The sequence below is a fragment of the Emericellopsis cladophorae genome (assembly GCF_022114955.1).
Source record: "Emericellopsis cladophorae strain MUM 19.33 chromosome Unknown NODE_3_length_1261782_cov_116_963312, whole genome shotgun sequence".
NCBI lineage: Eukaryota > Fungi > Ascomycota > Sordariomycetes > Hypocreales > Bionectriaceae > Emericellopsis > Emericellopsis cladophorae.
The window spans coordinates 419,612-444,664 of record NW_026250928.1 but is presented as its reverse complement, the minus strand read 5'-3'; the positions used below and the strand labels follow the sequence as shown (position 1 = coordinate 444,664).

At 58.0% G+C, this 25,053-nt stretch overlaps 7 protein-coding genes across 7 annotated transcripts; 3 read left to right on the top strand and 4 right to left on the bottom strand.

Annotated features, from left to right (window-relative positions):
• Positions 1-76: 76 nt before the first annotated feature.
• J7T54_007929 (d-malate dehydrogenase) lies at positions 77-1,174 on the bottom strand (the record flags this gene model as incomplete). Its single annotated transcript, XM_051502506.1, has 1 exon — positions 77-1,174. One exon carries the CDS (start codon positions 1,172-1,174, stop codon positions 77-79), a length of 1,098 nt encoding a protein of 365 aa, XP_051365691.1.
• Positions 1,175-2,034: 860 nt separating this feature from the next.
• Positions 2,035-4,625, top strand: J7T54_007928 (uncharacterized protein; the record flags this gene model as incomplete). Its single annotated transcript, XM_051502505.1, has 2 exons — positions 2,035-2,188; positions 2,239-4,625. The coding sequence occupies 2 exons, from the start codon at positions 2,035-2,037 to the stop codon at positions 4,623-4,625; spliced, it is 2,541 nt and encodes an 846-aa protein (XP_051365690.1).
• Positions 4,626-5,108: 483 nt separating this feature from the next.
• Positions 5,109-9,327, top strand: J7T54_007927 (Peroxisomal biogenesis factor-like protein; the record flags this gene model as incomplete). The annotated part of the gene is made up of 3 exons (XM_051502504.1): positions 5,109-5,262; positions 5,326-8,734; positions 8,790-9,327. The coding sequence occupies 3 exons, from the start codon at positions 5,109-5,111 to the stop codon at positions 9,325-9,327; spliced, it is 4,101 nt and encodes a 1,366-aa protein (XP_051365689.1).
• A 4,111-nt stretch (positions 9,328-13,438) lies between these two features.
• On the top strand, positions 13,439-14,109 carry J7T54_007925 (uncharacterized protein; the record flags this gene model as incomplete). The annotated part of the gene is made up of 3 exons (XM_051502502.1): positions 13,439-13,447; positions 13,528-13,880; positions 13,944-14,109. The coding sequence occupies 3 exons, from the start codon at positions 13,439-13,441 to the stop codon at positions 14,107-14,109; spliced, it is 528 nt and encodes a 175-aa protein (XP_051365688.1).
• A 326-nt stretch (positions 14,110-14,435) lies between these two features.
• On the bottom strand, positions 14,436-16,252 carry J7T54_007924 (uncharacterized protein; the record flags this gene model as incomplete). Its single annotated transcript, XM_051502501.1, has 3 exons — positions 14,436-14,714; positions 14,797-16,055; positions 16,135-16,252. The coding sequence occupies 3 exons, from the start codon at positions 16,250-16,252 to the stop codon at positions 14,436-14,438; spliced, it is 1,656 nt and encodes a 551-aa protein (XP_051365687.1).
• A 1,125-nt stretch (positions 16,253-17,377) lies between these two features.
• On the bottom strand, positions 17,378-18,478 carry J7T54_007923 (uncharacterized protein; the record flags this gene model as incomplete). The annotated part of the gene is made up of 1 exon (XM_051502500.1): positions 17,378-18,478. The coding sequence occupies one exon, from the start codon at positions 18,476-18,478 to the stop codon at positions 17,378-17,380; it is 1,101 nt and encodes a 366-aa protein (XP_051365686.1).
• A 3,927-nt stretch (positions 18,479-22,405) lies between these two features.
• J7T54_007922 (uncharacterized protein) lies at positions 22,406-23,976 on the bottom strand (the record flags this gene model as incomplete). The annotated part of the gene is made up of 4 exons (XM_051502499.1): positions 22,406-22,605; positions 22,717-23,565; positions 23,628-23,763; positions 23,824-23,976. 4 exons carry the CDS (start codon positions 23,974-23,976, stop codon positions 22,406-22,408), a joined length of 1,338 nt encoding a protein of 445 aa, XP_051365685.1.
• Between the last annotated feature and the right edge of the window lie 1,077 nt (positions 23,977-25,053).

Genomic DNA, 25,053 nt, shown 5'->3' with positions numbered 1-25,053 from the left:
GCCACATGCAATCACCGCGCAAAAGGGCATGTCTCGTATCCAACGTACCACAAACACACCCTCTTCATAATGACGCCTACGACGTCACCCCACCGAGCTTGACAATCTCCGCCTCGATGGCCTTGCCAAACCCCTCGGTCTTGCCTTGGCCACCCATGTCCGGCGTCACGACGCTGCTCTCAGCTCGCGCCAACACATTCTCAATAGCCTTGAGCATCGTCGACGCCGCCTCCTTGTATCCAAAGTGCTCCAGCATCATCTGCCCGGCCCAGATCATGCCGACCGGGTTCGCCACGCCCTGGCCGTAAATGTCCGGGGCAGTGCCGTGGACGGGCTCGAACAGGGAGGGGAACATGCTAGTCGGGTTGATGTTGGCAGACGGGGCGATGCCGATGGTGCCGGTGCAGGCAGGCCCCAGGTCCGAGAGGATGTCGCCAAACAGGTTGCTCGCCACGACGACGTCGAAGATCTGGGGTCGCTGCACAAAGTGCGCCGTCAGGATGTCAATGTGGTACTTTTCCACGCTCACGTCGGCAAAGTTTTTGGACATGGCCGCCACGCGCGAGTCCCACCAGGGCATGGTGATGCTGATCCCGTTGCTCTTGGTGGCGCTGGTGAGCTTCTTCCTCGGCCGGCTCTGCGCCAGCTCAAACGCGTACCGGAGGACGCGGTCCACGCCCACCCTCGTCATCACCGTGTCCTGAATCACCGTCTCCCGTTCGGTCCCCTCAAACATTGTGCCGCCGACGCTGCTGTACTCGCCCTCGGTGTTCTCCCGCACGATCCAAAAGTCAATGTCGCCGGGCTTCCGCCCAGCGAGCGGGCAGGGGACGCCCGGCATGAGGCGACACGGGCGCAGGTTGACGTACTGGTCAAATTCGCGGCGGAACTTGAGGAGACTGCCCCAGAGGGAGACATTGTCCGGTACGCGGTCTGGCATGCCCACGGCGCCAAAGTAGAGAGCGTCGAAGCCCTCGAGTTGCGCTTTCCAGTCATCGGGCATCATGGTGCCGTGCTTGTCGTAGTAGTCACACGAAGCAAAGTCAAAGGTCTTCATCTCCATCGGGATGCTGTGCGCCCGGGCGGCGGCTTCGAGGCAGGCCACACCGTGTGGCATGACTTCTTGGCCGATGCCATCGCCGGGGATGACTGCGATGCGAAGCGTTTTTGGCATGCTGGGGTCGAAAGTTACGCTATGCTAATATGAAAAGATGAGACGCGTACACTTAGTTTATATGTACATGTCCAGCGGGACCGGACTTGATCATGCCGCAGTCTGGAGTGAGCGTGGGGTGGGTTACGGGCAACTGAACCGTGGGCTGCGGGGAAGAAAAGGCCGCGGACTTGTGCATGGCCGAACACAGGTTATACGTGATTGCGCCCATCTCATCTTGAAAGAAGGGGCGCAAACAATGTCTTGCTACATGGCATATCAGACTCGGTCTGTCGTGTCCCGAATTCGAACGACGCAGAAGATGATGTCTCATCGTCACATGCTTCACTTGAGCTCGAAAAGGGGAGCTAAGCTGACTAAGCCAGCTGTCTTGCTGAAATGCGGGGTATCTAGTCCACCAGCCACAGGGGCATGCGCCACAGGATGGGTGTGGCTGAGCTCGATCTCCTTGCAAGGGTCCAGGGCCCAGGCGGTCGCCTAGCAACGAGGAAGATCAGCAAAGGGATGCCAACGCACCAAGCGACTCTCGTCAGCGTCACACGAGCTCGCGCTGGGCTTGCTTCGTTTTCGTGCGGCATAATCTCCTGCCGACCTGACGATCGTTTGAATTTGCACCATCTGGAATCGAACGACGAGCACGCAGCAAACATACGGAAAGACTACACTGACCGCTGTCTTCGAACCCCGTCTAGCCCCGCTGCCGACATTCCTCCCCAAACAATCGCCCACATACCGACAGTCTACAACACCGACATTCCTCCCACTGCGGCTGCGAAGCCACCAAGTACGCACGCAAGCCTCGCACGGGAAGCGCCGGCTGCTCCAGCTGTTGGAGAGCCCTCAGCATCGTCGTCGCCGTCATGGCGCCGACAGGAGACGAGTTCTCGTCGCCTGGGTCCGTCACGTACGACTCCGAGACCATGGTCGTGGGCGACGGTACCTGGGACTTTTCCAAGAACACATTTCTCCTACCCAACTTGGAGGGGTTCAATTTTGATACCATGCGCTACAACGGTATGTGACTGTTTCACGCCGTCCCGCGGTAGTCGACTGACGAGCTATAGGCATGGGCAACCGCTTCTCTACCTTGACCCAATACCACAGCATCATACTGGCGCACGGCATCCTCGCGGCCCTCGTGTTTCTTCTCTTTGTCCCGACCGCCATTTTCGTGGTGCGGTTTCACACGGGCCGCCCCGGCTTCGCTGTTCGTTTCCACGCGCGTCTGCAGATCGTCTCAAGCCTCCTACTCATTGTCGTCTTCATTCTCGGATTTCTAGCTGTGGGTCCCAGCAGAGCCTTGTCCAATCCCCACCATGGCATAGGCGTCGCCATCTTCGTGGTCTTTGTCCTTCAGTTTGTGGGTGGCCGCATCATCTACCGCATCCAAAAGGCGCACTCGCTGCGCGTCACGCTCCACCAATGGGGAGGCCGCACCATCGCGCTGCTCGGCATGATACAGATTCCGCTGGGGCTGACCTTGTATGGCGCTCCCAAGTATCTGTTCATCATGTACGCGGTGTGGATGGCCTTCCTGCTCCTCGTATACTTTATCCTCAACTTCAGAGCCGGCAGCCGCAGAGAGCTTCTGATCGAGCCGACCAGGTCAGAAATTGGGCGCTCGGAAATCGGTGGTGCTCGCTCTGAAGCTCGGACGCGCGTTACCGACTCGGAATACTTCTCTGAGCATCGCGACGACGGGCACAACAAGTGGAAGTGGCTTGGACCGCTGGCTGCGGGCGGTGCTGCCTGGTGGTGGAAAAAGGGGAGGGACAAAGGCTCGAGAGGCCGCAGTCGGACGCCCTCGCCATCCGGACGAAGCCGTGGCCCCGAGGTGGTCCCGTCGCGCAGAGGGTCGGCCAGCTACTACGAATCTGACAAGTACACCGATGTGTCTCCCCAGCGCAAGAGTGGTGGGGGCGGCGGTGGCATGATGCGGGCATTGGGCGGAGCGGCAGCGTTGTTTGGTGCGGGCAAGCTGTTCAACAACCACATGGACAAGCGCAGGGGTGGCTATGACGATGAGTACTCGGCGGTGTCGACAGAAACCCCGCGACGATACCCGCCTGGCCGAGGAATACCTCCGAGCGACCTGAGCTCTGAATTCACAGAAGATATTCGAGGTGACCCGACGGCAACATCTCTTCTCTCGCCCCCGCCAGGTGAGCGCGCCGCAATGGCGGGTGCCCTCGGCGCTGCAGACTCGCGAGTGGGCTCGCAACGACATGGTCATCCTCGAGGCCCGCCGCCAGCTCGCCGCTCGGGGGGGAGACGCAGCTTTGACGATTCCGAATACTCATCGTATGTGAGCCCATCGCGTCGTCCTGTAGACGCAGAAGGGTCTCGAGGTGGTGGCACGGGTAAGGGCATTCTTGGTGGCATCGGGCTGGGGTGGATCGGCAAGAAGATGGCGGATAGGAAGGCGAGAAAGGAAGAGCAGCGCCGCCTGGACGAGGAAGACGACATGCGCTCTGGGCTGACGGATTCGAGGTACACGGGCGACGGCTACCCATCCCCGACACGCAAACCCGCTCGGAGACCGACAGTGCGGCGGCCAACAGGCTACCCGCCCCCGTCTGCGCCGACTGAGATGACGGAGTCGTCCATCCTCACCGAGGAGCCATCGACAGTCGCCCCGATGCCTCCTCGCGCGAGCGGCCCGAGCAGCCACGCAAGATCACGCTCGAGATCACAACGAAACATTGCGCCAGTAGCGATGCCGGCCATGCCGCCAGATCACTCAGAGACCGAGAGCTCGTACGTATCAGACGCCCGCCCTCGACGTCGCGAGTCCTCCAAGAGACGGAAAGAGGGTGAGAGGGCATCAGCCGCCGCGGCAGCTCGCGCATCCGAACTGGCGGCAGAGCAAGACGTCGAGCGCGAGCGGTACGGCTCACCCCACAGCAACCCAGTGAGCGTCAAGCTCAAGATGCACGACGACAGGGACAGGAACGTGACGTTACGGCGCCTCACAGAGGAGGAGGCACGCGCAGCCCGGGGCCGCAGTCGCGCCGACTCGGAGAGCAACCTGTCCGAGTACGACTCGCCCAGCCAGGGGCGCACGCGATACAGACGGGACTCGAGCCACCGGCGCGCCGAGTCTGCTGCGGAGCGAAGGGTCGAGTCTGACCGAGACACGCTCGCGCCCCTGTCGCCGCCCAACCCAGCGTTTGCCAAGGGGAGACGGAACAAGGATTCTGCGTACTACTCGGGCGCACAGCCTGGACCATCGGGGACGTCGGCCGCTGCAGGACAGACGGTCTCCAGCCTGGGGAGCCTCGCTAGTCCCGAGAGCCACGGGACGTGGAGCCAGATGAGTCCCTCCCCGAGCGGACCTCCTGCTGTGGAGAAGCCGGGGCCGGGCTCAGCGGCCGACAACAGGAGGAGACGGAGGCAGGAGAGGAGGAGGGGGAGCAGTACGCAGCCGTCAGCGGCCGACATGTTTGACTAGAGTGGGTGACAATGTTGGCGTTCAGGGTCGGGGAAACGTCGAGTAATGTTGCCTAGACTTTCCATTTACGATTAGATATGAGCTATGTCGATTAAACCTGACCAAAAATTCTCCTTATTACGATCAATGTTCTTATTACGATCAATGTTTCTGCAGATAGTTGGTGCTTTGCATTGTCGAGGCTGTGCAGTAGTTTTGGAGTACAGGGTAGCCATGTGTCCGGATCCAGAGCCTCGGCCCAGGCTGTGACCCCGGGCTAAAGAGCCGAGCGACGTGGAGACTGACCTGCCTGACCCCAAAGCGGCTGGCGATCGCGACACCACATGCCTTGATGCAACACTACACTCTCGCTGCCACCAGCAAGCGCCCATATACGACCCAGGATCCCTTCCTCCTAATGGCGTGAGAGACTGTGGTGCCATCAAGCAACCGAGACACGAGCGACCGAGGATCAATTGCAGCAAACCACCACTGATCACATCCATGGCCACCACAGCTTCCGACAGGAAGCGTAGGCGGCGCACCAGGCGTCGCCAGGACAAGCCGCCCATATCCGCGCGTCTAGTCCTCGATGACCAGATCAAGGGCGACGTTGGCGTGCTCTCGCCCGATCTGTTTCACGAGCTGTTCCCCAACCGTGAGTCTGCTCTGCCCGCCACTGTTAGCCCTACATGACCAAGCTGACGACTCCTAGACACAGAAGAGGTCGCTCACATTGCCCTCGCGCCCTGGACGCCTCTGGCTACGCCCTCCGATGTCCCGTGGTCCGTGGTCCCCGTCCGCCCAGCCTCAAACTCTCTCCATCCGACGACCGTCCACTTCTCGCCGTCCTCGTCCTCCCTGCAGCGCTTTGCCGTCGCCCTCCAGCGTCTCGCGCCCTCCAAGCTTGCCGGCCACAGGAGCGGAATCGACGTCCTCATCCTCGACGCGGCACCCATCCCCCTCGACACCGTATACGTCAGCCTCGAGGGCGAGCTGTCGCGCAGGCTCGAGGCGGGCGAGGGCACCTTCTACAGAGACCACCCCATCGCTGGGCACCGAGGCAAGGGTCTCACGGAGGACGACAAGCTCGCGGGCGCCTTGCGCTATGCGCTGAGCAGCCTCAGCGTTGTCCACACAGAGGACTTGTTTCCCCTGCCTCTGCCACCTCATCCGGTGACGCACATTCCGGCCAACCCTGGCAAGATTGTGCTCTGCGAGCCGGTGGCGCAGGGCGTCCTGACCGACGCGACCAAGATCATCCTCATGCGCGGACGCGGTCACGGGAAGAGGGCGCGACTGGCGGCCCCAGCGATGCCGGCAAGTCGCAAGGCAATCAATGGCATCCGCGAGGAGGAAGATGACGACGGCGCGACGACGGACCAGTTCTACTCGGCGGCCGAAGAGCGGGATCGATCCGAGACGCCGAGCGCGGCGGAAACGGAGACGGCCACGGAGACGGAGACGGAGACGGAAATGTCAGAGCTGGATCGTGACGAGGGAGACGCCGACGAGCTCTCGGATGATTCCATGGACGACTTGATCTCCCTGCAGGCGCCGACGTTGCCTGCTTCGTCGGCCAGCGGCGTGTCCACCATGCAGCCTGGCTCGCCCATGACAGTGGGAACCATCCGTGGGAGGCGAACGAACGGCGTCGCGACGCCTGGCTCCGTCTTCTCCAACATGACGTCCATGACGGCCCGCCCGGACCGCCCCAGGGGTCGTCTCTTCAAGGCACAGGGGCTGATGCGTGGGATGCCGGCAGATCTGCTCCATCCCAAGCCGGCCCCCGAAGATGACGACGAGGCACGCGTCTATGTGCACGTGTCGTCGCTGCCCAAGATTGGCTGCTTCTCGGGCGACTGGGTCCGTCTGGAGGCTGCGTCTGAGCCGCCCGTCAACGGCTTCGGTGCGTTTGGTCTGGGGAGCTTTGGTCAGCAGGAGGCGGAGTCAGCCAACTGGCGACCCGTGAGGGTCTATGGCCTGCCTGAGGGATACGCGCCGCGGCCGATGACGAGGATACCGAGCGCCAGGCACGGCGAGCGCAAGCTGTCCTTTTTCGAGTCGCAGGTGCAACCGACCCAGAGTCCGACGGCTTATGCCTCGCCCATTCTGCTAGCGAACCTGGAAGACGCGAGCTACCTGCGCATTGCGCCGCTCAAGAGGTCTGCGTATCAGGGAAAAGGGACCCTGCCTCGGTTCACGAGTGCCTCCCGCCCGCCATACGCTCGCGATATCACGGTGCATCATGTGCGGACACCCGTGTCGGCGGAACGCGCCTATCAGACCGCGGTCCTCGGTGGTCTGAAGCACTACTTTGCGTCCAAGACGCGGCTCGTCCGTCCAGGGGACCTGATAGCCGTGCCTGTCGACGCTCAGCTTGGTCGAGCCCTGCAGGAGATGCCTGGCGCACCCGGCGGCGGGTCCGAGGTGGACGATGTCATGGCCCTGACGACCGGTGGACAGAACCACGCCGCCGCGCACATTGACGGTGTCGCTTGGTTCAAGATTGGGCACATTCGGATCCAAAAGGCCGACGAGGACGAAGACAGCTCCGCTGAAGCCTTTTGGGGGAACGTGGCCTGCATCGACAGCTCGTCCGTGGGCATGCATGGCTCCGGGTTCCAGACGAGTCGTATCCCAGGCACCAGCAAGAGCACATGGCAATACTATCTAGGACTGCGGAAGCTACCACTACGCGACCCCGACGGCCCGCCCGCGGCACTGCCGCCTCCTGAGCGCGACCAGCAGCAGCAGAGCTACGTCTCGCCGTTGCGGCACCAGCTCAGACAGCTGCTGGCGGCCGCGACAAGCAAGAGGGCGATCGCGCTCAAGATGCCCCCCGTCGCCATCCTACTGACCTCGACACATCGAAACATTGGCAAGAGCACCCTCGCCGCCGGGGCCTGTGGCGACATTGGCCTGCACACCTTCACCATTGACGCGTTCGACATCTTGAGCGAGGGCGGCAACGGAGGCGGCGGCAGCGATGTCAAGACGGAGGGATTCCTTCGCACGCGTGCCGAGCGTGCCATGAGCTGCGGGCCCGACTGCTGCGGGCTGCTGATACGGCACGTCGAAGCACTCACAGCGGACAGGATCGAGGTCACGCTCAAGGAGATCCTAGACGACACGAGGGTGCTCATCGCCACGACCAACGAGGTCGACAAGGTCCCCGACGGCGTGCGAGCCCTCTTCACCCATGAGCTCGAGATGGGCGCGCCCGACGAAAAGGAGCGCGAGGCTATCCTGCGCAACATCCTGGACGATCGCGGCCTCGGTCTCGAGCCCAGCATCGATCTCAACAGCGTCGCGTTGAAGACGGCCGCGCTCGTCGCGGGTGACCTGGTCGACGTGGTCGACCGCGCCTCGGCAGCGCAGCAGAACCGCCTGGAAACCCTGGTCGCCGACACGCCCCTGACCCTCCGGGACGTGCAGGTTGCCGGCGGGACCATGGCGCGGTGCCTGACGCGGGCCGACCTCGACGCGGCGGTCGAGGCGGCGCGCAAGACATTCTCCGACTCCATCGGCGCCCCCAAGATCCCCAACGTCACCTGGGACGACGTCGGCGGCCTGTCCAACGTCAAGGACGCCATCACCGAGACCATCCAGCTGCCGCTCGAGCGGCCCGAGCTGTTTGCGCGCGGCATGAAGAAGCGCTCCGGCATCCTCTTTTACGGCCCGCCCGGCACGGGAAAGACGCTGCTCGCCAAGGCCATTGCGACCGAGTACAGCCTCAACTTCTTCTCCGTCAAGGGCCCGGAGCTGCTCAACATGTACATTGGCGAGTCCGAGGCCAACGTGCGCCGCGTCTTTCAGCGCGCCCGCGACGCCCGGCCCTGCGTCGTCTTCTTTGACGAGCTCGACTCGGTCGCCCCCAAGCGCGGCAACCAGGGCGACAGCGGCGGCGTCATGGACCGCATCGTGTCGCAGCTGCTCGCCGAGCTGGACGGCATGTCCTCGGGCGACAGCACGGGGTCCGGGGGTGTCTTTGTCATTGGCGCCACCAACAGGCCCGATCTGCTGGATCCGGCGCTGCTGCGACCGGGCCGGTTCGACAAGATGCTCTATCTGGGGGTGTCGGATACGCACGAGAAGCAGCTCACCATTCTGCAGGCTCTGACGCGCAAGTATGTCATCATCTCCCCCCGCCTCCCCTTCTGGCAACTCTTCTAACCCTCACAGGTTCACGCTCGATCCGACGCTCTCGCTGCGCAGTGTCGCCAACCAGCTCCCCCTGACGTACACAGGCGCCGACTTCTACGCCCTGTGCTCCGACGCCATGCTCAAGGCCGTCACGCGCCAGGCCCAGATGGTCGACAGAAAGATCCAGCACCTGCGCGCCGACATGTCCACCGCGTACTTCTTTGATCACCACGCCACACCCGAGGACCTGGCGGTCGTGGTCACCGAGCGCGACTTTCTGGCCGCGCAGCAGGAGCTCGTGCCCAGCGTTAGCCAGGGGGAGCTGCAGCACTACGAAAAGGTCAGGGCTACCTTTGAGGGCAGCGGCGAGAAGAAGCCCGACAAGGGCAAGGGCAAGGGCAAGGGCAAGGCGATAGAGTACGCCGTCCAGGACAAGGGCAAGGGGAAGGCAGCCGAGTATAGCTACGACGACGGAGAGGCCAACGGCACCGTGAGGAGGAAGAGAGACAAGGGCAAGGGCAAGGCTATCGCGGGTTTCGAGGATGGCACGGCAAGCGATGATGACGGGTTATATTAGTGAGTTGAAGTACAGACAGAGGCTTGCGTGTACATATAAAGGGCGGACTGTGTTTTTGTATAACACCTTGGAATCATGACCATTATGGCTCCTTCTTTGCGGTGGCAGGCTCGGCAGCAGGCTCGGCAGCAGCTGGTGTCTCTCGTGTCGTCGTTGCGGCGGCTGCAGGCTTGGCGGCCCTCTTCTTGTCGTCTTCTGATGACTCTTCGTCGGAGTCTTCCTCGTCATCCTCGGAATCATCCTCCTCTGAACTCTCTTCTTCTTCGTCTTCATCATCGTCGTCGGAGTCGTCCTCATCGTCCTCGTCACTGGATTCCGCAGCATCCCGCTTTGGGGCCGGTTTCGCAGCCGGTGTCGTCGCTGTCGCCGTTAGCTTGGCAGCTTCCGTCGCGGGGTTTTTCACGTCCTTGCTCAATGTCGGTATGGCTCCCAGTGGCGCAGGCTTCCAGGTCGCGCTCGTGGGGCTTTGCACGTTGGCTGCAGATTGCGCCGTAGGGTCTTGCTTCCACTTGCCGCTCGTGGGAGACTGCAAGCCAGGCGTCGCGATGCCAGCTGGCTTGGGGGCTGGCGTCGCTGGCTGTTTCTCCTCCTGTTCTGACTCTTCCTCTGAGCTCTCGTCCTCGTCCTTGTCCTCGTCCTCGTCTTCGTCTGACTCTTCCTCGGAGGAAGACTCCTCATCGTCGTCTTCGTCGGCATCCTCCCCACTCTCCTTCTTGTCCACAGCGGCTTTCTTGACCTCCCCCTCCTTTTCCTCGTCCGGTTTCCCCTCCTCTTCGGCCTTCTCTTCTTTTCCTGACGACGCCACGCTCGCCTTTTCCTCGTCGTTTTTCTTCTCCATGGCGGCGGCACCGTCTTTACCGTGCACCTTCTCTCGCAGGCTCTTCAACCGAAGTTCCTTAGCCTTCTGGGCTGCTTCGTCCGCGAAGGACCGTACGGGCAGCGCCTCTTCCTTCTTTTCCGTCTTCTTCGCGGGGATGGCCGCGGGGGTCGACTTTTTGGGTTCTGGCGCTGGAGGGGGATTCGCTGGGGCCGGTGTGCCCGTAGAGACCTCCGTCTTGTCGCTTGTGGACGTCGTGGTCGGTGTGGAGGTGGTCTTTGACGCGCTAGCCGGGCCGGCCGCCGTGCCAGCTGCTGCTGCTGTAGACGCCTTCTGGACGGGCCGTCGGAGCTTGGGGACGGGGTATTTGTAGTGGATGTTGGGTATGGTGTTCTCATCGTAGTAGATTTTGACATGCTGCTTGAGCTCCCTGTACTCGTTCCACTCTTCAATTTCCACAATGTCCTGGGAGGTTAGTGCCGTCGCGCAGGCATACGCATCAAGGACGGTGGCTTCGACATACCCCAATCACGAGACCCTCCTGCACGAGGCCAGGGAGCTTGCGCACCCGGCCGCTTGGGTCTTTGCCGGCTCGTCGACCCCATAGCATACGCGCTTTTTGATCAGTCGCAATGTCGAGGGCTTTGAACGGGATGCGATTGGCGCGGAGGATGGTCTCGAGGCGGGAGGTGGCTGTGACGATGTGGGAGGAGCCGGCCGTGAGGGATGTGAAGATGTAAAGAGCTGGGTCGTCGGTAAGCGTGCTCATGTTGACGGATTTCGTATGCGAAGATGCACGATGCAAGGACGATGGGGACGCTTCAATGCTGGGACAGTGGGAGAGATGCTGAGGTTGGATGGTCGGAAAGGGGGAGGACAAGGAGCCACAGCAGTGAGCGCACGTTCCTCAGGCTGGTCTGTAACAGCTATAGCGGGGGCGGGGTTCGGGGTTGGGCTGCTTCAGCTGATTTTGGGTTTCATTGCGTCAGACTCCAGGGTAGGTACTCTACTTATGGCACGTGAAAGTGGTTCAGGGTAGTTGAGTGCTGGTCTAAGGCAGGACTGAAATGGACTGGAAGCAACGCGAGGTCTCGATCTCATGTTCGTTCCATCCTGATGATTGTTGCCACAATATCACTGTGGAGTTTTCATGCGAAAATAACGAGTTTTGTATTTCTGGCAGTTGTATCACCAGAAACCGACTGACAGCTAATAGTCTCGCGATGCCGAAGCAGTAGCCTCAACAGCCATCGCACGTCCACCTCAAAGTCCTTGTCGATTTGTTTCTGAAGCTCCGCCCACTGGCCCTTGACCTTGCAGGCTGAGGTCCAGTAATTGCCCTTGCTATCCTGGCCGAGGACGAAGAAGCCGTCCACGGGCTTGATGGGGCCGTGGTTCTCCTAGACATAGCAAGGGCGGCATAGCGCGTCACCCTCTTCGGCGTGCCTTCGCGCGGGGGCAAAGTCCAGGTCGAAAAGGCCTGTCTTTGACCAGTTGGAGAAGCCAATCTGCGCCATCCGTCTGTTCCCAATGATGGCGATGGGCAGGCCGGTGCTCGATGCGCGTACCATGGCGTAGTAGGCTTCATGCCGTGCCCGCGTGCCCTGCTCGTTGATGGCCTTTCGTACCTGGTGCGCGAGCCAGCTCCGTGGGTTCAAGGAGACGTCGACGGCACTGACGAGCGCATTTGCCCACCCGAAGGCGTTGCCGACGTAAGGTTGCTCGGACGACACAGGGATCAGGTCGCCCTCGAATGCCTTTGCGAAGCGACATGGCGATGGACCCGGCAACCTAATCGCAGGATGTGTTATTCCGACTGCTTCTTGACAATGAAGGCAGGACCCGTCTGTCCGCCAAGATGTGCTGCTCCGTGGCAGGTCGCGTGCCCTTTCCGATGGCTTCGAAAGGATCCGAGTCGGCATCGCACGGCGTTGGAATGTCTGCTTCCTTCCCCAGAGCATGTTGCTCCACCCCTCGACGACGTACTACATTCCAAGAGCATGCAAGGCGACGTGCTGCCACTGTAGCACGACAACCGTCTTGTCCGTGAAGGAGTTGACGCGCTGGCCCAGGACCGGGCGATCGGAGTTGAGGTAGTCGTTGATGCCTCCAGGTCCATATCCGGGCTCCCACGCAAGATCGGCCAGGTCATCCGGGTCGCTGACCAGGGCAGGGTCGGGCCGAAGGCTGTGGGATCTTGGAGGCCGCCGGGTGAGAAGCGGCGCGCATGCCGTGGTCTACGTGGGAGAAGCCGATGGCGGGCCGCTCGGGCGTGAACTCTCTTGGGATGTGCCATTCGATCTTGCCAGCAGCCTGCACAGCGAGACAGACGACGACTTAGCATCTTCGTCTGGTCATTGGAGCCTTGGCTACGAGTTTGCTCTCACATTTGTCCTCAGCCGTCCTCCCAGCTTTTGCCAGCCTGGTCTCTTGGCCAGGGCCTCCAAAGCCAGCCGCAGCTTCTCCGGGTCAAGAACAGAGTCGACGACGAGCGAGACGGCCATGTTATTTCCCTGGACCAGTGGGCTATTCTCGAAGAAGTGAAGCGGCATGACTCGGTCCGTGGGGTCGACCTGTACGGCAGGCTTGCGGCCAAAGAGGTAGTCCATCATGTTGGCTGTTGGCGATACGGGGGCTCGAGAGACAACAGACGGACTGAGACAAGCGGAAGGCGCACTTGTATCGATTTTTCGTCAGCCTCGCGCAGCAACTCGTTTTGGTTCTTGGGTGCGTTGGTGGTGCGGACTTGACATGGGTCCGGATGACATGTCATATGCTGGCTTGTCAGGTCCAGGGACCAGGAGTCAGGAGTCAGGACTCGGACTCTCAGTCCAGCTGAATCCCCCAGTGCCAAACTTCGAGATGCCTGTCTATGTGTGCATATTAGAGTACAGTACGGCCCTAGAATGTTTGTACGTACGGATACAAAAGACTGAAGAGAGACGGTCGCGTAGCTGCTTAGCAGACTCACGGGGAGTACCCACCCGTTGAAGAAAAGCAAGGGTTTCGGCTTCGTGGTCGTCGAGCCCAAGAAGCCCTGTGTATTAATCTGTCCAGACGAGACCCCGAATCCCCCAAACAGCCGGAGACTGACCGGACCATGTGCCACATAGTGATTATTACGCTATCCTCCGGACTCTCACTGACATACTTTATCGCCATGATTAATCGTGAGTAGCATGACGGGTCTCCGCCGGGCCTGCGCACCGCTGACTTGGACAGTGATGGATTCGGGCTGGGGAAAACACCTGGGGAAAACATCTCTGGGATGTGTCACTGGCATCTTTGATAGAAATGAACAAGGTACAATGTCGCCCGCCCTGGCCAGTCCGGACCATGCTTCGGACCAACATGGACCTTACACACCCACTAACACGGCATAGGCCTTGCTTCCCAACACGCTGGCGTATTTGATATGTCCATCGGTCACCAAGCTCGCCATTCTAGCTGTGCTGTACCAGATCAACCCCTCCATCCCCTACCGCATCGTTGTCACCCTCGTCGCCGTCGCCATCTTCATATACACCTTGGCATGCTGCGTCATCACGGGCGGCCCGTGCAATCCCCTCAAGGAGGGCGCTCTCAAGTGCCTGGAGAACGTTGCGCTCTCGCACGCGGTGCTCAACATTTCCTCTGACGTGGCCGTGATTGTCATCCCGATACCGACCATTCACAAGCTCCAGCTTTCGCTGAAGCAGAAGATTTCGAATGGGTGTATCCTGGCCATTGGATCGCTGTACGTACCACCCTTCCCCTTCCCCTAACGCAAGAAGCAGACGTTGGCTGCCTGTTGTGGCAGGGGGACCGTGTGCTCCATAGCCCGCCTGCCGCATGCCATCGTCCTTCCTCACACCGAGGACTCGACGTATACGCAGGCCATCCTTGGCATCTGGTCCATCGCTGAGATCAATCTCGGCACTATCTGCGCCTGTGCCATGCGATTCAAGTCGCTGATCCGGACGTAGCTCCCCCAGTTCCATATCTTCAGCTCCAGCTCACGGAGCGGGAAGAAACAGTCCAAAGGACTATCGACGGAAGGATTGCGGTTGGACTCAATAGACGCACAGGATTCATGCCAAGTCCACAGCTTTCACAAGAGGACGAGTCTGGCACTTCACGACAAGGACAGCAAGAAGTATCAATCTGTACAAAACGGACAAGGGCAGCAGGAGTGTCGACGGCGAGAGCGCTGACGAGATGTTGGGTTGACTTCCAGCTCGTTGCGGGGTATTCGTCGGGGAAATACACTCTGTCTGAGAAATGTCGGTATTTGGGTTGTCGTTTACATTATTCACCATTCGCCGCGCTGTGAACCAGCGTCCGATTTGATCTGCCTGAACCCGGGACGGGCCCGCAGACGACGCTGCAGCCCGGCCTCGAGCTGTTCCACAGCGTGGTGCTCCCCCTCTTCAAACTTCTCCCACGCGGAATGCAGGGCATAGCTCTCCCTCTGGACGAAGCCCTTGAAGCTGTAGTGATGTCGCTCGGGGTGCTCGCGATTCCCCGGCCAGGCTTGCATCCAGACGGCCACGCCCATCTGATACGTCGGTATGGCCAGTCCGTGGACCACCTATGTGCAGTGTCAGTCATCTGCTCTGTGCAATGACAGGGGCAAAAAAAAAAAAAGGGGGGGGGGGGGGGGGAGGGCGTACAATACTGCATGTTACGATGAACCACACAATCGTCTCCGCCGCCCTCGGCAGGTATTGGACGTCGGGCCTCAGGGTGCCATCGTCTCCGGACAGGTCTTTCCTGCAGAAGCGGAGAATCTCGTGGACGTAGAAGATGGAGGAGACGCCCATGGGACCAAAGAAGCCCATAAAGGCGGCCTGCCGCATGGTTTTGACATGGGGCTCCAGCAAACCAAGTTTGTGAAAGGCGAGAAGGACAGGGAGTCGTCGCAGAGCCAGAATCGCGAGAGCAAGGCAGACCAACCGCCACAGCGGAAGCACCGCCTCGGCGGCCATTGTCGGCGAGCCGGACGCTGCAACGTACTGGAACGAGCCCCAGGGACACACGGCACCTAGGTAGATGAACAAGGCCACGTTGAGAAACATGTCGACGGTAGTCCCAAACGAGTCGTTGGCCGTCTCGTGGCGGAACCAGTCCGTCCAGGAGAGGGCATTGCCGGCGACAAAGGCGGCGAGGATGTCATCGGACCCTGCGAGTCCGCAGGTCCCGATGAGGAAGATGGCCAGCAGGACGGGAAAGGCAAAAAAGCTCTCTTGGTCGACGTAGTGCAGGCGCCGCGCCATCCTCAGCACCTTTGCGCACACGTAGCCGGCGAGTCCACCCCAAACGGCGCCGAGAAGAACGACAAAGGCGACGGTATTGCCGAAGAAGTGGGCCATGGCCGTGGACGCGCCCCCCTCGGTGGCGGCGTACTGCCCGTCGCCGCCGACATATGCGATGAGGTACAGGGCCAGGAAGAGAAAAGGGTACCCCAGGCCGTCGTTGGCGCCACTTTCGCCCGAGATGATCTGGGCGAGGGGCGCCGGCACGTGCTCGTCCGCCCAGCGGCCCTTGATAATGGTCGAGGCGAGTATCGGGTCCGTGGGCGCGAGGCACGAGCCAATGGCCAGGGCATGGAGGAATGGCATCCTACGCACGGTGGTGGTGCTCGAATCCTCGCCGCTCTGTGGGAGCACGCAGATGGCCCAGACGAGGAGGCTGCTGATGAGCCACATGCACACCATGCCGGGCAGCAGCATGGTGAGCATGGACCGCCACGCGTGCTTAGCGAACCGGGGCGGCAGTTGGATGCCGGCCAGGATGACCTGGATGCACAGCGAGAGGCGGGTGAACTCGAGCGTGACCGACTCGAGCTCCGCCGCGCTGCTCGTCCAAGCGTGGACATTGAAAAGGCCTGTGGCGGCGGGACCGACGACGACGCCGACGAGATATGACAAGACTGCGCGCGCGATCGACAAGAGAGGTTAGCGGGAACGGGCCTGGATGGTGCATGTGCTCTGCTCAAGAGGTCGACTCACGCGAGTCCGAGATGAAGAACCGCTCCTTGACGAGGAACGACACAAAGGTCAGCAGGGTGGTGAAGATGCCAAAGACGGCACACAGGTAGTGAAAGGGCGTGAGCTGCGGCTCCAACATGGCGCGCGAGGGCGTGCAGCTTGCTCGCTGCGTAGGACACGATTGAACGCAATAGATCTGGCGGATGGATGAAGTCGGGGCGAGGCCAAGCACGAGAAATGACGAAACTACTACGGATACATATGTAGGTACCTGTAGGGTAGGGCGCATGGCGTCCCCGATTATTTATACCTTCAAACGCGGGACCACCCAGAGTCCATGTCCCAGATGTTCTTTCAATCCAAGGCGGTGTACTGTGGGTCGAACAAGAGTTATGAGCAAAGCCAAGAGCGCCTTCTGCCTATCTGCTGGCCGGCCAGCTTTTGCATCGACTTGCTTTAATAAATCTTGGCTTGTCTGCGCGCGCATCGCCGATCAAGTTCCAACGACGACGACGACTATCATGATTCCATCCAAGCATCCATGTCCTGGGGCGTCGTCAATTCTTCCTTGGACGCCGTAAAAAAGTAATAGATAACAACATCATCGTCGGACAGCGAAGCTCCACCAGCAAATATTGGCCTTCATCAGATCCTGGACGCAGTCGTTTCTCCATGCCGTTTGTCACCTTACCAATGGCCGCTTTTTTGAACAAGGCACGCGAGACTTTGTTTGCGGAAATGTCCTCCTCGGCCCACAAGTCGACGAGTAGTCGATGAGTAGTTGGGTCGCGGTCTTGTACAGCCTGTTGCCACATCCTCTCCGGGTTGATGGTTGAGTACTGGCATGTATCACGAATGCGAACCGTGGCAGGATGCAGCCCAGGAGGTGGCGGTGCTCCAGGAAAGGATACCTGGTCTAGAGACCACATATCTGGTTCGAGGATGCCCAGCGCCAGCCAAGTTCCCGATCTTTGTCGCTCGTGTATGTTGTCTATACGTTTATTTACAAAGAATGGTCACATACACTCTTGTCTGCGGAGACGAGCGGCGTTGCGCACCCTCTTGGTGCCGTGTTCGGCGCTTCCATGTGACCCATTACTGACGACTGTCAATCGTAGCATACAACATAGAGCGTAGGAACAGTTAGATTTGAGAAAAGACACGTCAGATCCTCAGGTGAATAATTCAAGGCGCCTCAATCTCTTGTGACCTGTGTTTGCTGCTGATGACTATGGACTTCCCCTGCCAACACGTAGGTGTATAACTACCCATCCTTCGATGTTTGGTTCCTCCAGAATTCTTGAATCTCGCTGTCCAAATCCCGGGCTGGTGTGTTGTTCCGTTCCCCCCAGTCACCACTTTCCGCCAGGTCCAGCCACGGGCGCATGGCGTCTCCTCGGTGCGGCACACCGGCAAAATGGACCAGAAAGTCGCCCCGGCGCGCATGGTACTCCTTCGTATCGCCCTTATTCTCTGTGTCGTCGGGCTTTTGCGGGCCAGGATAGGCATTGAACCACCACTGCGGCACCCAGGTCACAGCCTCGTGGTACCGCTCGTCCGCCAGGAGAAGCTCCATGGCGGTCTGCTCCGTGAACTTGAGCTCGATGTCTGGATTGTAGTGCCTGTACGCGATGATGTCGCTGAACAGATCGAGGCTCCACCGTCCGACGCGGACCAGAAAGATGCCGTTGTTTAAGCCGTTCCAGTCGCTGGTGACAAGCATGTTCACCCCTTCTGTCCCCGTCTTCGGCTCGTCATCGCGTGATGCGAGAGCTGCGGATGGAGGAAGAAACGCGGCGGGCGTGCGGCACTTGTCGAGGACCACCACGTCGCGGTCGACCCAGAGCAACCACTCGAGGCGTTCATCCTCGGGCTTGGCCATCTCATCCAGCAAGATGGAGAGTATGTGGGCAGGCTTGTTCCACAAGACGTCTGTGATCTTGCTGCGGAGCACGAGCAGGCGAAAGTTGTGTACTTTGCTGAGCATCATTTGCGTGCGCAGAGCCTCCTCGTAGTACTGCTTCGCAGCACCAAATTGCGCAGTCACAACAGCCAGCCGAGGAGAGCGGGAATTTTCTTCCTGTCGGGGCTCATCTGGCTTTCCGTGACATTCGTCGTCCAGGTCCCGGTACGGTGGTATCGAGTCGACAAGAGCGTCAAAGCATGTGTCATCTCCTTGATCGCCAGTACAGGTGAGGAAGTTCGAGCTTGCTTCATCTTGTTGGGGAACTTGGGGGGCTGCTTGATCCTGAACAGGAGCCGCCTGATGCCGGCCTTGGTATATGGTGAACAATTGGAATGTCAGGAGGGCGGCGATGGTTGCGAGAAGAACTCTGGTGAGAGCGCTGGTCGGTCCCACTGTCATGGTGTTTTCGAGGCCGATGGAAAGCAGCTGGTTCCCAGAAGTTCTTCCTGTTGTTTAGGCGAAGCAAAGCAGTCAAGTGCGTGGTGCTCAATGTGCAATTGTAGCCTTCATCCACCTTTCAATGGTTGCCGCACCCCCTGGACTTTATTTCATCTGCTGGGCGATCAATAGCCAAGCAACGGCACATTTGCCAGTCTCCGCGTCAGTCGTCGTTTGGGACGGCCTTGGCGAAGAAAAGGGGAGAGACATCTTGCGGCTGTGCCCAGAGTTCGTCGGCCGTGCCCATTCCCACTCGTCGATAGATGTTGCCCAAAGTCTTGGTGTGGGAACGCTAGTCAGTGCTGTGAATATAGTCTGAGCTGATACGCAGAGGACCGTCACAGGTGGCTTTCCACACGCGCGGCCGCTTCATCAGCAAACGTCACTCGTGTCCAGTCTGGGGTTGATCAGGATACGAAGCATCCCAAGACATGTGCTTATTCTTAGTGCCCCCGTCAATGCCCCACGTACTGATTTAACCTTATTTGGTCTTGGCTTCCGGCAGGATCCCGTGTTTCAGGAAAGTTCTGATCGCCAAGCTACCAATGGCGACGTCGCTGGAAATTCTGCTCGGGCAGAAGTATCGAGTGCTAAAATGAAGACCCGGCCGACGATGGACATATTCGTGTACCTTATCTTTGGCACGCGGTACGAGACCAGTGCGGCAGGAGCACTGCCACACGGTCAGTTAGAGAGACTCGAGTTGATAGATCATAATTAAACCCAACAGAGGCTCGGGTCCGCGACGTAGCAAGGGGATTCACAACAACCAATAGAACAAGATCAATCGCTCGGAAAAGAGCCACACCATATTGGGAGCTGTTGATTACTGTTCTCCAACTGGGCCCTTTGAGCCGTAGCTAATTCAAAGCAAGTTCGAGTTCAACACAATTCCAGAGGCAATACCTGCGAATGATTGATATCGCGCCAATATGTCCATTCTCCGTTGGGGCCGCCGCCTGCTTTGTCGAATTCAGCAGTGAGCTCCTCGACACGACAATGCTCTGGTAACTAAGCGGCAGCGATTGAATCATACTTGCAGCCAAGTCATCCCGTGGTACTGTCAGCGCCAAGGCAGTGGTCTCCTTGTCCAAGACGAGCTTTTCCTGTTCATTCAGAATGACCCAGGCCTCGTACCTGTCGCGGCTGGGGTATCGTGTTAACAAGAAGAATGAATAGCAACACAATGTGATTTTTGGTTCTGTAACTCACCTGAACTCGAGAAGGTGATTTACTTCTGGCTCCGAAAGGAAATGGTTGATATAAATGACCATGGGGTCGATCGACAATATCTCAACTGTGTATTCTTGGGTGCAAAAGTACGAGTCCAGATTGGTTCTGAGCGGACCCGGCACCGCAGAAGTCCACAGTCTCGCAATGTCGCCTCCCGAGAGAGATTAGTTGATACGCAATGCCCCAAGCCAAAGAATGCTCAAAGGCATGAGCAAGAAAGCAACGGTGTTTCGCCCGGCCTATGTCCCATCGCCGTCAAGCTATGTAGCGACGCAGTGCTATGGGGGGTTTTGATTACGTACCCTTTCGAGTGTTAATCCGAGTGTTTCTGGTTGCCTGAACAACGGTTCATCATAGTTGAGGAGCAAGTTTTATCTCATTTGCCTACTTTGAGCATATATGACGGGTCAAGCACAGTCCCCAAATCAGTTGACTGTAACACAAAGCTTTCTCTTGATCCCCCATACGTATTCAAAGCCACCTCACCTTGCACGGTTTTTTGTTTTGGTTTTTTGAGTACAGCACTTCCAATCTTGACCGAAAATGTGCACGACCGGAAGAAATTCAATCCTACCGCAGGCGTTGCCTCGCATCATGGCAGCCGAAGAGATCGTGTCTACCACGGAAAAGATCATGCAAAAAAAAGTTGAAGTCTATAACAGTGTGGGCACCATTCGCCTCTGCGATGCCCGTTTCGAGAATGTGGCTCGCCCTCTCATTTGCGTGGAAAATGAAATTCAGACTCAGATGGCTGTTATCGCTATGCTGCGCTACGCTTCCCCGGACCGGGCATCTCGCGAAGCATAGGATGAGGCTGTCCGGCTCATGCGCGAGGCCGAGTCCGATATTACAAAGAGAAGAGACCTTTACTTACTCGCTGAAGCGGTCAAAACAAAGGCAGAGAACCTCCATTTTAAAGTTGCCAAGTACTTGGAAAGCCTCCTCAGTCATTCACGAGAAGTGGGCACGGTAGGTTAAGCGAAGACTAGATCCAGCCTTATCTGGAGAAAAGGAATCAAATTGATCATCTACGTCTCCAGTACAAACAGAACCTAAGGAATGATGATGGAGGACTGTGGCTTTCGCTCAACGAGCTCGACGGAGTGTCTGCCCAGGATCTTGCCCGTTTTGTACTAGCGAAAGAGGAAGCCGACAAAGAAGAAATGAGATTTGTTCGCTTCATACGAGCGGATGGCAATGCTGTCATGCAATACGCAAAGAATCCGGCCACGCGGAAGAAGATGTGCGTTGCCAACGAGAAAAAGCTACCCTAGAATGTGGACTTGTTCAAGCAGATTCTTCTGTCGTGAGGAGAAAGCGCGCCTACTCGGCTGTAGCAGTCACGCGGCATTTCGTTTGGAAACCCGCGTAGCAAAGTCCGCAGAGTGGGTGAATACGTTTCTGAATGGGCTTGAACAAGTCCTCCTCCCACAGGGGGAAAAGGAGATGCAGGCACTGCTTGCCAAGAGGAACCTGGACCTCTCGGAAAGCAGTGATCACATGCCGCCATGGGACTATGACTATTACCGCTGCCTTGTCCTCGGAGACCTCAAGGTCAATCAGAAATAGATTGCGGAATATTTTCCGCTGCAGACAACAGTAGCCACCATGCTCAACATATTTGCCTCTTGTCTTCAACTTCGGTTCGAATCGCTCGAATCTGAACACACAGCCATCGCAGTTCGGCACGACGACGTTCAGATATGCGCTGTCTGGGACGCAAGAGAGGCCTTTCATGGTGAATTTGTTGGCTATCTCTACACGGACTTGCTGTGGAGACCGAACAAGCATAAAGGTTCGCAAAATGTCAGTCTTTAATGTGGCTATGTCAAAGAGGACGGCAGCAGGGTATACCCTGCTGGTCTTCTCATGTGCCACTTTCCTCGTCCGACAGCCTCTGATTGTGCTTTGCTCAAGCACAGTGAGATGACGTCTCTCTTCCACGAACTAGGACACGGCATGCACGACCTCGTAACGAGAACGTTGACGGTACGTTTCCATGGACATAGGATGCCCCCGGATTTCTTCGAAGTGCCGAGATTCATGCTCGAGAATTGGTGTTGGACGAAGAATGAGCTACAACAGATGAGCTGTCACTATTCCTCAGCAAGCCCGGCCCACCTGTCGGAGTGGCATCGTAAGAACCCCGGACAAGAAGTTCCGTCTGAAACATTACCCGATGAATTGCTAGATCCTTTCGTGCAAATTCGGAGTAAAAAGAGGGCTTTGTGGCTTCTACGGCAACTGTACGTCTGCTGTATCTATGCACCTGTCTATGCCAACCTTTCCTAACATGACCTTCCACAGTGCCTTTGCTCGCTTCATTTTGGCTGTCCACAATGTCTCTTCACACGAGAAGTGTCTGAATCTAGACACCGGGACCATCTTCAATGATATTATGGAGAGGTTGCAATTATTACCCAATCCCGACCAAGAGAATCGAGGACATCCCCAGCCCGCCTTCCACCATCTAGTCTCCAGCATGGATGCTGGCTATTATTCATAACTCTATTATGTCAGCTGAAGGCCAGTTCTTCTACAGTACTGATACTCAATGCGCATAGCGCTGCTGTCTTCGCTGCGGATATTTACCAGAATACATTTGTCCGGTATCCGCGGAGCCAACCCGCATGGGAAAGATATCGTAGCGGTATACTAGAGTATGGCGGAAGCAGAGACGAGATGGAGATGTTGGAGGAACTTCTCGGCCATCATCCTAGCTCTGACTATCTTCTTCGCAGCTTGTGATACCAATTGATCATGGTAGGCCCCTCTCATCCTCTCAATCTCCTCCCTAATCTTGAGCCAAGTCGATGGCAGCAGAATTCCATTGAGCCAGTAATTCCCGCCGCGGTCTTTTCCCAAGACAACAACCACACTTCTCATTGCAGGGCTCGATCGCATCGAGTCCGCATGGTGATACACAGTCGTCCCACAGGGGTTGTTTCTCGACGGCCCCGTCTCACCTGCATGCACAACCGCAGGGCTAAAGTCCTTCGCGTTGAAGATGTTGGCCCGCTCCCAGTTAGTAAAGGGCAGCAGCACGGCATCGGAAGGACCGCACAAGATATTGGGGTCGCCGCCTGTCTTTGTGTTCTGTTGGAGCTCGCGAGCGAAGGCGAGGACCTGGCCTTCAGTCGCTTGCTCCATTAGATGCTGCCGATTCTCCAAGGCGACGTGCCCCAGAAGCTTCGTATGACTATCCTCAGGTAGGAATGCAGAGGCTGCCACTGCCATGTTCTGAATGTAGACACCGGCAGAATTGACCAGCGATGATAGTCTGAATCGAGCGTTGAGGGCATGGAGGACAGTCACCGGCCGAGGTTGTGGCAACGACGATGTCAATGCACGCGCCACCCATGCTGCGGGCAGATCTCCATTGTTGACAAAGGGCTTTTCGTCGTCTGCCCCTAGTACGAGGTCGTTCTCCGCCTGACGACGCAATTCGGCGACAGTCCTGCTAGGCAGGAAAATGGTGCGCGACTCAGGGACGGGGTCACGCATCATGTCCCAGGCAAATCGCAGCCCAAATGCGGCGAAACCGCATCCTTTCAAAGCTTTCTGTCCGACCTTGAAGTTCTCCTTGGCCTCCACTGGTGCATCTACAGCTGCACGGATGGCGTCCTCTCGAGCACCTAGAACAGGCGGTACATCGGACACCCGGCCGGCCAACACCATGGACCAGCCGCGCAACAGGCCCTGTTGGCCCATGACGTCCATGAGCGTATGGGGCCATGAGAGGGGGACGAGAGTCGCGTCGTTGAATAGGGTGATGTGCAGCGACAGCTGCGGGACGTCGTGGTAGATGAAATCGTCTAGAGTCTCCGGCGAGCCGCAAAGGACCGAAAGTCTCCGGATCCCGGCTGGACAGAGGCACTGTCGGTAGCTTTTGGGAGTGCCCTCGCCAGCTCGTGTTTTTCGATATTAACTGCGAGGGTTTCCTGACTGTATGCCACCGCAGGACGTTCGGCAGTGAACGACCGCGGAGCGTGGATCTCCAGGGCACCGCTCTCCTATGCATAGGAAGCAGCTTTTGACCGTCAAATTCAGGGAGTATAGATGCCGTCACCCACATTCATCCTCATGCGACCCCCCATCTTCCTCCAATCCCCAATCTCCAAAAGCTCCGAGAGCGAGCTGTGGAGCTTGTCCGCATCCAGCACATCGTTGAAGCGCAGCGTCCAAGTCACGACAATGCCCCGGAGCGTCTTGGTATCGTCTAACATGTGGAGAGGGTAGATCTCGTCCGTCTCGACACGCGGGGGGTGCAGTCTTGGCAGGGGACATGCCGAGGGCACGCCATACTTTGTTCATGTTGTCGAAATACTTGAAGAATGAGGTTGATATTTGGTCATTGCACAGGGAAATGCGAGGACATGATATATATTAAAGTATTCATCGACTGTTGCCACTTTTACTTATCAACATGAAGTGGATGAGCTTAGCAGGGTATGCAGTTGCTAGGCGGTAGTAGGCTCAGGGGCAAATTATCAACCGAGTAATTGAAGTTTGTCGGCACTAGGTACACGGATTACACGTGTAGAGACCGTCACGGACTCCGATGTCATGCCGGGAGCCCGAGATAAGCTCGAGACGGGGTGGAGCTCAAAATAATCAGGCTACTGCATCTAGCTCACGGCACTTAGGCAGATTAGATACTCCCAAGTAACTATATGGAGGAAAGTCAAAATAAAAGGTCTGTTCGAGCACAGCTCACAACATTAAAAGGGAGAGTGGAAGGTGGCATCGCAGTGCGGTGCGTGCAACGCTCTGTGACGATCAATTGACCCAGTCGAGGATTACACCAGCTTTCTGTGATCTGGGATGCTACGCGTTGCGGGAAGGGTTCGGCCAATAATACTCATCACTAGTAAGTTTTGGAAGATACTGCCACTGCTCAAAATGCATCCTCTTTTGAACTTCTCCTGGTGCCACCAACAGGGGCAGCTGCAATCCTGATTATAGTGAGGAACACCACACTTTATACAACCTAGAGGAAAAGGCAGGGGTTTCGCCACATCTATTTTCATCCATTTCAAATCATCAAACTCGAGTCTTAATCAATTTGAGGGAGTTGCTGCCGCCACGATCAAACCAACGCGAACGTCGACTAAGCGGATCACACTACAGGGTAGGTAGATATACATCCAACCAGGCACACGGAAGCGGGAAAGACCCCGCTCGAAACTCAACTAGTACGTCGCCGATTGTCTGTATGTCGAAGCACGTATATACAATGTCCACTTGTTGGCTGCCTTATCAATCTATGAGACGCTACGACTTGGAAGCCATCCTTACGCCCA